This window comes from Rhinatrema bivittatum, chromosome 2 (assembly GCF_901001135.1).
Source record: "Rhinatrema bivittatum chromosome 2, aRhiBiv1.1, whole genome shotgun sequence".
Lineage (NCBI taxonomy): Eukaryota > Metazoa > Chordata > Amphibia > Gymnophiona > Rhinatrematidae > Rhinatrema > Rhinatrema bivittatum.
The window spans coordinates 241,412,604-241,425,167 of NC_042616.1; the positions used below are offsets into that span (position 1 = coordinate 241,412,604).

Below are 12,564 nucleotides of genomic sequence, written 5' to 3' on the forward strand. Positions count from 1 at the left end.
TGCTATCCATGATGGCCACAGGCACACAATAAAAACTTTTTTCCCTTCTACCACAATTAAAAAAGATGTAATTATTTCTGACATTAAATCCCATGTTAGTGTGCGTTAATCTATCATGGAATGTTGTAGGACACCTTAATTTGCATTAACCCCTCCCACTTGCACACATAAAATTTAAATTTGCATGCATGCTAACTTGCATTGTGCTATTTATCGCGTGCGCAACGCCTGTTAGATCCCATTTAACACGTTTTGCCCTAACGCATTTTGATGAATGATCCTATTAGCTGGTTAGAACTAATCTGGCTAAGTTACGATGTATATTCAGTGGCACAGCAAAGTTGCTGAATGTACACGTGTATGTGTGCACTTCGCTAGATAAGTTTGGATGCCCCATAAACTTCTGTGGCTAACTCTAAATATCGGTAGCTAGCCATATGTTATATGTCTAACTCGCTACGTCCCAGATCAGCCCAGTGGGCCAGATTTTAAAAAGTTTACGTGCGCGGGGCCTATTTTAAAAAGGCCCGGCGATGCGCGTAAAGCCCCGGATCGCATGCAAGTCCCAGGGCTTTACTAAAGGGGCGGTCTGGGAGCGGGGTGATCTGGGGGCATGGGCAGGGCCAGAGGCCTGCGACAGAGCAGCTATTGCCGCTGTGTTGGAGGATTGCTTGCCGGCAGGCGCAAAGGGTAAGACAAGGGTCGGGTGTGTTAGAGTAGGGCTGGGGGGGGGGGGGGGGGGAAGGGAACGGGGGAAGGCAGCGCGGCTCAGCGTGCACCTCTTGCATGTGCCAACCCGATTTTATAACTTGCGCGCGCCTGCGTAAGTTATGAAATCGGGTGTACGTGTGCGTGTCGGGTAGTGCGTGCATATGTACGCCCGCGCGCACCCTTTTAAAATCTGCCCCAGTATGTGTCTACTTTTTGTGCATGTAATTTTTAGACATATAAGGGACTTACATAGCTAAGCGGCAGCTGCTGAACGTAAGCGCATATTCAGCAGCCACTACCTTAGCCACATAAGTCCCGCTTATCCAGCTAAATATCACTGTGTGCACTTTGAATATTGGGCCTATCATTTTTAATTGTGTATTGGGAAGGCAAGATGAGGTGGGAGAATGGTGCAAGGCTATAAGTTTTGCCTAGGGTGCCTAATAACCCTTGCACCATCCTTAAGCATTGCTCTACAAATATTTAAGAGTCCTCCAACTTGTGGTGTCATGTGTTGTGTAATGGGTGAGGGCACAGTTTTTCACTTGGCCAGAACTGTACCAAATTACCTGGCTACAGTTGTTTCCTCTGAGCCTTCCTGCCTCCAACTTCGTATATTGACCCCTTGTAACTGAGGGGGGTTTTTTCCTATGGAAAAATTTCTGTTTCTATCATATCCCCCTTTTCTGTGGTGTCCTCCAGGGAGTACATTTTAAGTTCTTTAAGCCTTCCTTTGTGGGGTTTGATTGCCATTTTAGAAGCTATTCTCTGAACTTCCTCCATCCTATCAATGTCCTTATAAAGGTGTATGGCCTCCAAAACTGAACTCAGTTCTTGAGATGGAGTCTTACCAGTATTCTGTATATAGGTTATATTACTTCTTTTTACCCTACTGATGATGTCTCTTCTTATGGACCAATGCATATTGTTACTATTCCCTGCTGCTTATCACATTGACTGACAAGCTTGAGTCATGAGAAATGATTATTGCTAGATCACTTTCCTGCTCAGTAGTGTTCAACTTTTGCCATCCTAACTGAGAAATGACTAGTGTGTGTGTGTGGGGGGGGGAGATAGGGAGTGCCCTAAATAGAACTCTGCTCCTTTGTATTATCACACTTATCAAGCAAAAGTTTTCCATGGACTTGCCTATTTCACTGCAGAAATCTCCAACATACCTAATCATAGCTTCACCCCCTCCCTTTTGCCTATGTTTCATGTTAGATAGGTATTTAAAGGCTGCTGGATCTTCCTTTCTGGCTCATTAGGCTGAGTTACTGCAGCTGGTCTCAAAGCAAGAAAACCAATGAATTATATCACTTTCTGCTAACCTATACTCCCGGAATCACCTTTTTCCATGTTTTAGGGTCTCTGCTACACATGCTACTGCTGAAATATAAAACAACCTTCCAGCATGAAGTGTAAAAACATTTTTACTGGGGTTTATTTTTCCCAAAATTCCCATCAAATTTGGCAGAATTGATCCGGCAGTGAACAATTTAATGTTTTGCCAAAGAAAATGTTAACTTTTCTACGTATCAGTTTATTTAGACTAACTCATGTGACTTTTAGTGAGAAAAATGGAAATTTTTTTTCATCTGGTCTCCCTGCATGCTAGATGAATAAAAGGAAAACATTAATATTTTTTCCTCAAAAATATAGCTGTGAAAAATAATCAGCTTAAATAATTTTAAAATCATTTTTTAAATCTTAAATAACAATAAAATAGGTACATCAAATCCTTATCTCCTAAAAAGGAATAATGTGTTATAAATTGACAATAATAATGGTTTGTTTCTGTGTATGATAACCAATGCAAACCCAAATCCTCAACCCCCAGAATGCCATCAGTCTGGTCCCTCATAATGCTATCATACAACTTTTAACAAAATCCACACATTTCAAATTAGAAAATCATAAAAAAATATATTTCCATTTGCTTACTTTTTTCCCAAATGTCAAGCTATTAGGTTAAAATGTTAAATTAGAAATAGTTTGGGCATGGCCATTGTAATAAATATTGTAGCACAGCATTAAATCTTCTCATAAGCCAATCAGTTCCCTAGAGAGGTAACATGAAAATGGGCCCTGTGTTCTTCAGAGAATGTCTGAATCTAAAAATGTTTTCATCCAGGTACATTCACTGTCAAAGTGAAATTGTCCTTCCAGTTGCATTTTTTTTTAATTTATAATTTTTATTACAATCCTTGATAGATACATCATATCAAACATAACAAGTCGTTAAGAAATATACATCAACAAGACTCAAGGACAGCTTTTAAAGTCCTTAAGCTAACTCCCCTTCCCTCCCCCTTCCCCTTGTCCCTCCCAAATACTGTATTACCATACATCAGGTTACAAAAGCTTCTTTTACAGAAAAATACAAGATACACAGAAGTCAATTCTTAAAAAAACAAAAGAAATGCAGAAAATATAAGTAAAAAGAACCATCAGGAATGGCCTGGATTACAAGCAAGGGGAATGCTATATGTTGGATGGTCCAATCACTATGTTAAATAAGGGGACCAGACTAGGTGAAACTTGCCCATCTTATGATATTTAGCCGCTGTGATTTTATACATTGTACAGGTGGTAACGATTCGCCTCAACACCTCCTGGAGAATAGTAGCATGTGGCCTTTTTCATGAGGCCGCAATCTCCATCCGCATAGCAATGCCGCACTGCTGCATAAAAGATTGGGTAGGCAGTGGGAGAGTCTCATCTTGCAAATGGAGAAGCGCCTGCATGATGGTTAAGTGTATGGGAGTTTTCAGAATGGTTGTAAGTAATGTAGATAGTAGGGATGTGAATCGTTTTTTGACGATTTAAAATATCGTCCGATATATTTTAAATCGTCAAAAATCGTTAGGGCCACGATACAATACCAATTCCCCCGATTTATCGTTAAAAAATCGTAAATCGGGGGAAGGGGGAGGGCAGGAAAACCGGCACACTAAAACCCCCTAAAACCCACCCCTGACCCTTTAAATTAAATCCCCCACCCTCCCGAACCCCCCCCCCCCAAATGCTTTAAATTACCTGAGGATCCTGAGGATCCAGCGGTGGTCCAGAACGGCGGCGGTCCGGAACGGCCCCCTCAATTGAATCGTGTTGTCTTCAGCCGGCGCCATTTTGCAAAATGGCCGCCGCAAAATGGCGGCGGCCATAGACCAAAACGATTCGACGCAGGAGGTCGTTCCGGACCCCCGCTGGACTTTTGGCAAGTCTTGTGGTGGTCAGGAGGCCCCCCCAAGCTGGCCAAAAGTTCCTGGGAGTCCAGCGGGGTTCCGGGAGCGATTTCTTGCCGCGAATCGTTTTCCGTACGGAAAATGGCGCCGGCAGGAGATCGACTGCAGGAGGTCGTTCAACTTTTGGCCAGCTTGGGGGGGCCTCCTGACCCCCACAAGACTTGCCAAATGTCCAGCGGGGGTCCGGAACGACCTCCTGCGTCGAATCGTTTTGGTCTATGGCCACCGCCATTTTGCGGCGGCCATTTTGCAAAATGGCACCGGCTGAAGACAACACGATTCAATTGAGGGGGCCGTTCCGGACCGCCGCCGTTCTGGACCACCGCTGGATCCTCAGGTAATTTAAAGCATTTGGGGGGGGGGTTCGGGAGGGTGGGGGATTTAATTTAAAGGGTCGGGGGTGGGTTTTAGGGGGTTTTAGTGTGCCGGCTCACGATTTTAACGATTTTCACGATAGTTTACACACCCAAATGGCAACAATACGATTCCCTCCCCCTCCCAGCCGAAATCGATCGTTAAGACGATCGAGGACACGATTCACATCTCTAGTAGATAGTTGCTGCCAAGTGTATTGGATATGTTTGCAATCCCACCACATGTGAAGAAAGGAGCCAGGCAATAAACAGTTCCTGCAACAGTTCCCGCTGACCTTGGGATTGAATTTACTGAGGCGAAGAGGGACCAGGTACCATCTGACGAGCACTTTAAAGCCATGCTCGAGTAAAGAGGAAGATATTGAAACAGACTTGGTTCCTAAGAAAATCTGGAACCACTAGTCTTCAGACAGTGATGTGCCCAAGTCACATTCCCAGGCAACTATGTGGGAGGGCGTATTCTTTAACCGAATATTTAATAATTTATAAATTTTTGATATTAGACCCTTAACCAGGCGTGACTGGGAGCAGTACCCCTCAAAGAGGGATCTCTCTGAGGATAATTGGGAGTTTCGCTGTAGAGAGGCTATAAAGGGGGCCAATTGGAGATAAGATAAAAATTTGGAGGGTGGTAGGCCATAAGCGGCTTGCAAATCAACAAAGGGCCTGATTTTACCATTCGAGAGTAGATGATCCACCTGAGAGATACCTCTAGTTTTTCATTCAGAGAAGGATAAGATAGGAATGCTTGGGGAGAAGGCAACATTGTTAAAAAGAGAGGAGAAGTAAAAATAGGAGGCAGGACCTACCAATTTATGCTTCCAGGCTGACCAGACATTCACGGTATACCTAGTAGTGGGAGCCAAATTGGGGCATAGACGCCAGGAATGCCGAGGTTGCCAAACCATAGCATGCAGTGGCATATCTCCTGCCCAGGTCTGTTCAATTTGAACCCAGTGTTTCACCATTGACTTATGGTGCCAATCAATAATGAGATGTAGCTGTGCTGCAGCATAGTACCAAGAAAGATTTGGTAGTTCCAGTCCTCCATCAGGCTTGGATTGGTATAATATAGATCTGGCCACCCTGGCAGGTCGGTGTTGCCAAATAAAATGTATCAACTTTTTCTGCCACCTTTTTAATGATGAGATATTCAATGAGATTGGGAGGGTTTGGAATAAGTATAATAGTCGCAGCAGGACATTCATCTTTAAGATGGCAATCCTGCCAATCCATGAAATAAGGAGGCGGTTCCACCTATCCAGGTCCCTCACAATTGCCTGAAATAAAGGGATGTAGTTAAGGTGAAAGAGGTCATATAAATGTTTTCCCAGGTTCATCTCCAGGGATTTAATCTTGGACTGTGCCCATTTAAAGGGGTGGATAGATTTCAGATATGTTGCGGTGATGGAATCACACAAAATGTTTAAGATTTCCAACTTGTCCCAATTAATTTTAAAACCGGAAACTGCACTAAACGACTCCAAATTTTCTTCAATGGCTATCAGTGAGGAGTGGGGGTTGCTAATTGTAAAAAGGATATCATCTGTGAAAAGGGAAAGTTTGTAATTCTCCGTCCCTAGAGTAAAGCCGGAAATGGCAGAATTTTTGCATATGGTGATGGCCTCTGGCTCTAAGAATACGGCAAAAAGAATGGGTAGAGGGGGCAACCTTGTCTGGTGCCTCGTTGTACTTGAAAGGTGTCAGAATATTCCCCATTTATTTTCAAACATGCTTTGGGGTTGCTGTAGAGGGCCTGTATCCAAGTATGAAAAGAACAACCAAAGTTCATGGTCTTCAAGGTCTCAAATAGGAAGGGCCAGTACACCATGTCGAAGGCCTTTTCTGCGTCAATAGCAAGAAGGAGCGCGGGAATTTGTTCGTTATGCGACTCCCCCCCCCCCCCCCCCCATATTATATTTACAATTTTCCCGAACATTGTCACTAGCCATCCTACCAGGGTTAAAACCAGCTTGATCAGGATGGATAATGTGGGCAATAAAGCCATTTAATCGGTCAGCTAAAACTTTGGCCAGCAACTTCAAATCCAGATTAATTAGAGAGAAAGGACGGTAGGAACCACATACGGTTGGATCCCGACCTGGCTTGGCTGTAATAGTGATACCCGTGAGGTTGGAATCAGGGAATAAGGAACCGCCTGTCCGCAAATAATTGAATAACGTTTTCTAAGTGGGTAACCAATTGAGGGGCGAACAATTTATAAAATTTGGCAGTAAGGCCATCTGGGCCTGGGGCCTTTCCCACTTTGAGACTCTTAATGGCCAACAACAACTCCAGAGAGGAGATGTCTGCATTGAGAAGTTCCCTCATTTCCGAAGTGACTTGTGGGAGAGATATAGAACCCAAATATGCTTGTATTGTCTCAGTGGTGATCTGGGAATTAGCAGTAGAAAAGGCTTGATAAAATTTGAGGAACTGCTGGCTAATCTCTGAGGAAGTCGAAAGTATCTGACCGGATTCATTTTTAATTTTTAAGATGTAGTTTTAAAAAGTTTTTTTTTTAACTTATTAGCCAGCAGTTTCCCTGCCTTCCCTTCACCTTCAAAATGCTCTTGACAAGATAATTCCATAGAATGGGCTATGGATTCAGTTTCTAATCTATGACGATCCTCTCTGGCTTTGCGAAGGCGAGTGAGTAAAGAGGGGGATCCACTGGTAATATGTTGCTTTGAGAGGAGACTTATCTCATCTCTCAACTGGGAGCTGGCTTCATTCTTACACTTCTTAAGGGAAGAGGATCAAGATATAAAAAGGCCTCTTATAAATGCATTAAAGCAGTCCCAGACCACCACAGGAGAATCAACCGAGCTAGTATTAATACTAAAGAAGTCTTGGATGGCTTGGGAAATATATATTATATATATATGTATATAGGATGGGTCATTTAATTTGGAGTCGTTGAGCCTTCAAAACCGTTTCCCCCTTCAACACCCTGTGCAGTAAAATCTAAGCAGATAGGAGCGTAATCTGACCATGTGATAATGCCCACTTCCGTTTTCTGAATATGGTGATGCTTTTCTTTAGATGTTTTCATAACTTCGTCTTAAGATCACAAAACGGTACAAGAGGGCCAGCAGTATGATGATAAAGAGGATCAGAAAACCAACTGCGACAGCCAATCCTGTGATTATGCCTAAAAGAATAAATATGCAAATTAAAGTTTAGTTTGCATTCCCTTGAAAAAGGAGTGTTTGTGTGGATACACAATAGATATTAAAGGAGTCAATATTACAAATTTTTAACGCAACATAGTGAACTTGATAGGACCAAGTTCTGGATGAAAAGAGCCAGCCACATATACATTTTTGGGGAAAATTTCAGACAGCTTTGGGTTAAGGTCTGCAAGTACATTTAACCTGTAAGCTTTGCACCAAGTTTCTATAAGAAAGCATACATCCACTTTCCCGTTTGAAGCTTGCCTGTGGACATTTGCATCCACTTTTTGTGCAGAAAGATTTTGCAAGGAAGCTGCCATGAACAGACTTGAAAATACAATCTACATGCATTAGCCTCCAATCCTTCCTAAGTCACACCCCTCAGGACACCTCCCCTAAATGTGCCTACATGTAGGAGTGTTATAGAACACTGCGCTTACTTTTAGCCTTATTAAGGGAGGGTAATTTTCAGACAGCCAATTTACCCATTTAAATGGCTCTGAAAATTGCCCCTCCAATTTTGTGGTGGAAAATATAATAGTCCACAAATGAAAAGAGATGACTGGACTCATTTTTGTGCATCTTTTCATGTGTGGATGATTTTTTGGAGTGCACTCTCTCTTCTTCTGTTTGTCTTTTGGAAAACATAATAGTGTCATTAGAGAGTGACAAGGAGGAAAATCCAGGGCTTTTTTATCCGCTTTTTGCTGGATGGACATGAATTCTTCCTACCCTATCACTCACCTGTCAACCCCAGAGTCTGCCTTTCTTTATGTTTCAACATTTTATTAGAGTTTTCCATAATGATAATACAACAAGGAGAAAGGTGTGTTTCTGACCCTTCTCCAGTTTACAACCAAACTGGTAGCATTCACTTAGTGTAACCTGTCTGCGACCCCCTTCTCAACCCCCCTCCCCACCACAACTTCCAGCCATCCCTACCCTCCCCCCTTTCCAAGGAAGTAAATAAAGTCTAAGCGTAAGGTGGGTGTCCGAAGGTCTTCATTCAGCTATCCGAAGCCATCAATTCAATCCTGCCTTTCTTAAATATTCTTCCAAGGGAATAAGTCAGATTATTGCTCAAATTAATTGGTGAATAAAGGGATTCATTAAATATAGGGAGTCATTTAAATATAGTTGTTCCTCAAAAAAATTCTCCTCATCCACCATAAGGGAATAAAAAACTTCATCTGCCAACTTTGTGCCTCCATCAGACATTGAGAGAAAAATTGAAAGACCATAATACATCAGGACCATGTGCTTCAGCAAAACCACTCTACCTATACAGGTGATTTAGGGTAGATGAGATCCATTATCACCAAAGCCAAACTGTGAAAGGTATCTTGTAACTGTGAAAGGTATCTCCCTGCAACCCAAACAAATCACTCCTCAAAAAGGCTGTTATCAAACCCATCCTAAAAAAACACCTGGTGCTAATTCTAAAATAATCGACAACTATCGCTCAGTCTCCAGCCTCCCCTTCTTATCCAAGGTGGTGGAAAAAGTAACTTACCTCCAACTTATTGATTACATAGAGCAGTACATTATCCTACATTGGTACCAATCCAGTTTAAGAAAGGTCATTGAACAGAATCAGTTCTGTTGGCCATCACAACCAGTATCTGCCTCCATATAAATCAAGGTGGTGACTCCCTCATTGTCCTATTTGATTTCTCAGCCACCTTTGATACGGTTGATTACCATCTCCTGATCCAGCAACTCCAGGACATCAGAATTGATGGCACTGCCCTAAAATGGTTTGAATCATTCCTTGCCAAAAGAACGCAATCTGGTACATGGGTCAACAAACTGTCCCGCACTAGAGAGCTCACTTGTGGAGTGCTTCGGGGCTCGGTCCTTTCCCAGATACTTTTCAACATCTACATGTGTCTTATCTGCAACCTCATCCAGTCCTTCAATATCAAGTGCTGCCTATTTGTGGATGACATCCAACTCTAAATCAAAATAAGATCTGACCAAATTTCATCCATTACCAGTCTCAAGAATTGCCTTACAGAGGAAGCTCAATGTCCTAGTAAAAACAAACGCAGACTAAAATCATCTAAATCAGAACTCCTCTAGTTCAGCTGTCAAGGTTACCCCCTAAAATCACTTCCCTCACTAGCAGGTGTACTATTTTATATCCTAAGGAGTTGGTACAAAGTCTAGGGGGTTCAACTCAACCAAAACCTCACAATGAAACTCCAAATTTTGAACATAATAAAGTCCTCCTTCATGTATCTGCATCAGATCTGCAATCTACATTATTTCCTTGATAAATGCAATCTTGCTACTGTAATCCATGCCAAATCAATTACTGCAATTCCTTATACAATGGCATCTCACAATACAGTATGAAGCACCTCCAGTTCCACAAAGTACTGCCGCAAAAATTCTGGTAGGTGCAAAAGCAACTGTTTATAACAAGCCAACTGTACACCATTTGTCTCTGGCTACCAGCAGGAAGCAAGAATACATTTAAAATTGTCTTTTTTGTCTTCAAATGCATGAATAAACAGGACTCTGAATACTTTTCACAAATTCTATGCTGCTATGTGCCCTCAAGATAACTCCAGTTCACCAAAATGCCTTCTTTCTGTTTCTCCCCTGACTGTTGCCAGATTGTCCTGCACAAGAGTCTGTGCTTTCAGTCACTGTCTGGATAGCAAAGTTAGCTGGATAAACTTATTTGGTTAACTTTGGAGGTATATTCAATAGTGCAGCCGCATTACTGAAATTAGCCAGTTATCTTAAAGTTAGCTGGCTAAATTTAACCGGCTATTTTGGATAGCTTTTTGGATAGCTTTTTGGCCAGAACAGACTTAACCGGCTGATATTTATTTTATTTATTTATTTGCGTTTTTTCTATACCGGCATTCATGGTTAGAAACCACATCATGCCGGTTTACATGTAACAAGGGGTGAGAACAAAGAACAGAACATAAACAAGTGCAAGGAGATCAAAAAGTTACATTACAACAAGGGTCTTAAACTTGGAGGAGAGATAAGAATAAGAGAGTAGAACTGTAAGGATTACCTTATTTACATTATATACATTATACTGTGAAGTTTCTTGAATAAATTACTATCTCTTATAAAATTGTTATCATTTAGTTAGGATCTGGGAAGGCTTGTTTAAATAGCCAAGTTTTAAGTCTTTTTCTAAATGTTGGAAGGCAGGGTTCCTGTCTCAGTTCTGGTGGGATAGAGTTCCACAGAGTAGGTCCTGCTGTGGAGAAAGCCCTGTCTCTGAGAGTCTTATGGTGAAAGGTTTTGGCAGGAGGAGCCTGTAGTGAATCTCTGTAGGACTCTCTGATTGGTCTGTCGGAGGTATGTTTTTTAAATGGGATTTGGAGGTTAAGTGGAGAGAGTTGATGGAGAGCTTTGTAGATGGTGGTAATGGACTTATATAAAATTCTATAGTGAACTGGTAGCCAATGTAAGTCTTTGAGAATCGGGGATATGTGGTCTCTTCTTCTTGTGTTTGTCAAAATTCTGGCTGCCGTGTTCTGAACCATCTGGAGGGGTTTAGTGTGGGAAGACGGTAGACCTAATAGAATGGAATTGCAATAATCTAGCTTAGAGAAGATTATTGATTGCAGGATTGTTCTGTAGTCGTGGAAGTGGAAAAGTGGTTTAATTCTTTTTAAGACGTGCAGTTTATGAAAGCAGTCCTTAGTGGTTTGAATTATAAAAGATTTTAGATTTAGCCGATTATCAATGATTGCTCCTAGGTCTCTTACTTGTGCTGTTTGAAAGCCGGTTGGTGGATTTGAGGCGAGGTTACTGTTTTCGTGAGAAATTATGAGTAGTTCGGTTTTTGAAGAGTTTAGTATTAGATTTAGACTGGAGAGGAGGTTGTCAATTTTTTGAAGGCAGTTTTCCCAGATTTTAATAGTATTTATGAGAGATTCTTTGATGGGGATGACAATCTGGACGTCATCTGCGTATAGAAAGTATTTGAGGTTCAGATTGGTTAAGAGTTGACATAGGGGGAGGAGGTAAATGTTAAAGAGCGTGGGGGAAAGAGAGGAGCCCTGTGGGACTCCTAGTGTGGAAGGATAAAACTGTGATTCTTTGTTATGTATTTTGACTTTGTATCCTCTGTTTCCCAAGAATGATTTGAACCAGGCAAGTGCAAAGCCTGTTATTCCGATGTTCGCTAGTTGATTTAGGAGAAGGGAGTGATTTACAGTATCAAAGGCGGCCGATAGGTCGAGGAGTATCAGCAGGTAGGCATGACCTTTATCAAGGCCCATGATTAGGTAATCTGTCAGGGATATGAGAAGTGATTCTGTACTTAAGGATTTTCGGAAGCCATATTGAGTGGGGAATAATATATTGTTGTCTTCAAGGTATTCTGATAATCTGGTGTTGACTAATTTTTCCATTACCTTAGCTATAAAAGGGAGGTTGGAGATTGGGCGAAAGTTGGAGGGATCTTTGGGATTTAAATTAGGTTTTTTTAATAGAGGTTTGATAGAAGCAATTTTCAGGTCATCTGGATAGATTCCTTGGGCTAAGGAACAATTGATAATGTCAGTCAAGGTTTTGGAGATGGTATCTGGAATTAGCAGCAGTAGTTTGGAAGGGATATGGTCAAATGGGTGAGATGAGGGTTTCATTCTCTTCAATACTGATTTGGTCTCTGATGTTGCAATGGGTTCGAAGGTTTGTATAGAAATATTTTTGCAGTGATGGAGGTATGTGCTGGGTGGAGCTAGGGTATTCGGTTTCAGCTGTGATTGTAGATTCGAAATTTTGTTACTGAAGAAGATGGCCAACTCCTCTGCTTTTTCGTGTGCTTGGTTCAGTGGAATGTCTGGAGGGTTGACTTGAGTTAAGTTGGAGACGTAAGTAAAAAGGGCTTTTGAATCAAAGATGAGGTGGTGGATCTTGTGAGCGTAGTAGTCCTTTTTTGTTTTTAATGTAGTGCTCTTGTAAATGTGAAGGGCGAGTTTGTAAGCTGAGAGGGAGGTCGGTGATGGTGCTTTACGCCATTTACTTTCTTTTTGTCGAAGGGAATGTTTGAGTTTTTGGAGTTCTTCGTTAAAC

At 41.8% G+C, this 12,564-nt stretch overlaps 1 protein-coding gene across 1 annotated transcript in view; it reads right to left on the bottom strand.

Annotated features, from left to right (window-relative positions):
- Nucleotides 1–5,094: 5,094 nt before the first annotated feature.
- Nucleotides 5,095–12,564, bottom strand: part of ACPP (acid phosphatase, prostate) — a 183,349-nt gene continuing 175,879 nt past the window's right edge. The window contains exon 11 of the mRNA XM_029589330.1: nucleotides 5,095–7,487. Within this exon, the coding sequence (XP_029445190.1) occupies nucleotides 7,375–7,487 (113 nt within the window). The 3' untranslated portion in view covers nucleotides 5,095–7,374. The remainder of the gene's footprint in view (nucleotides 7,488–12,564) is intronic.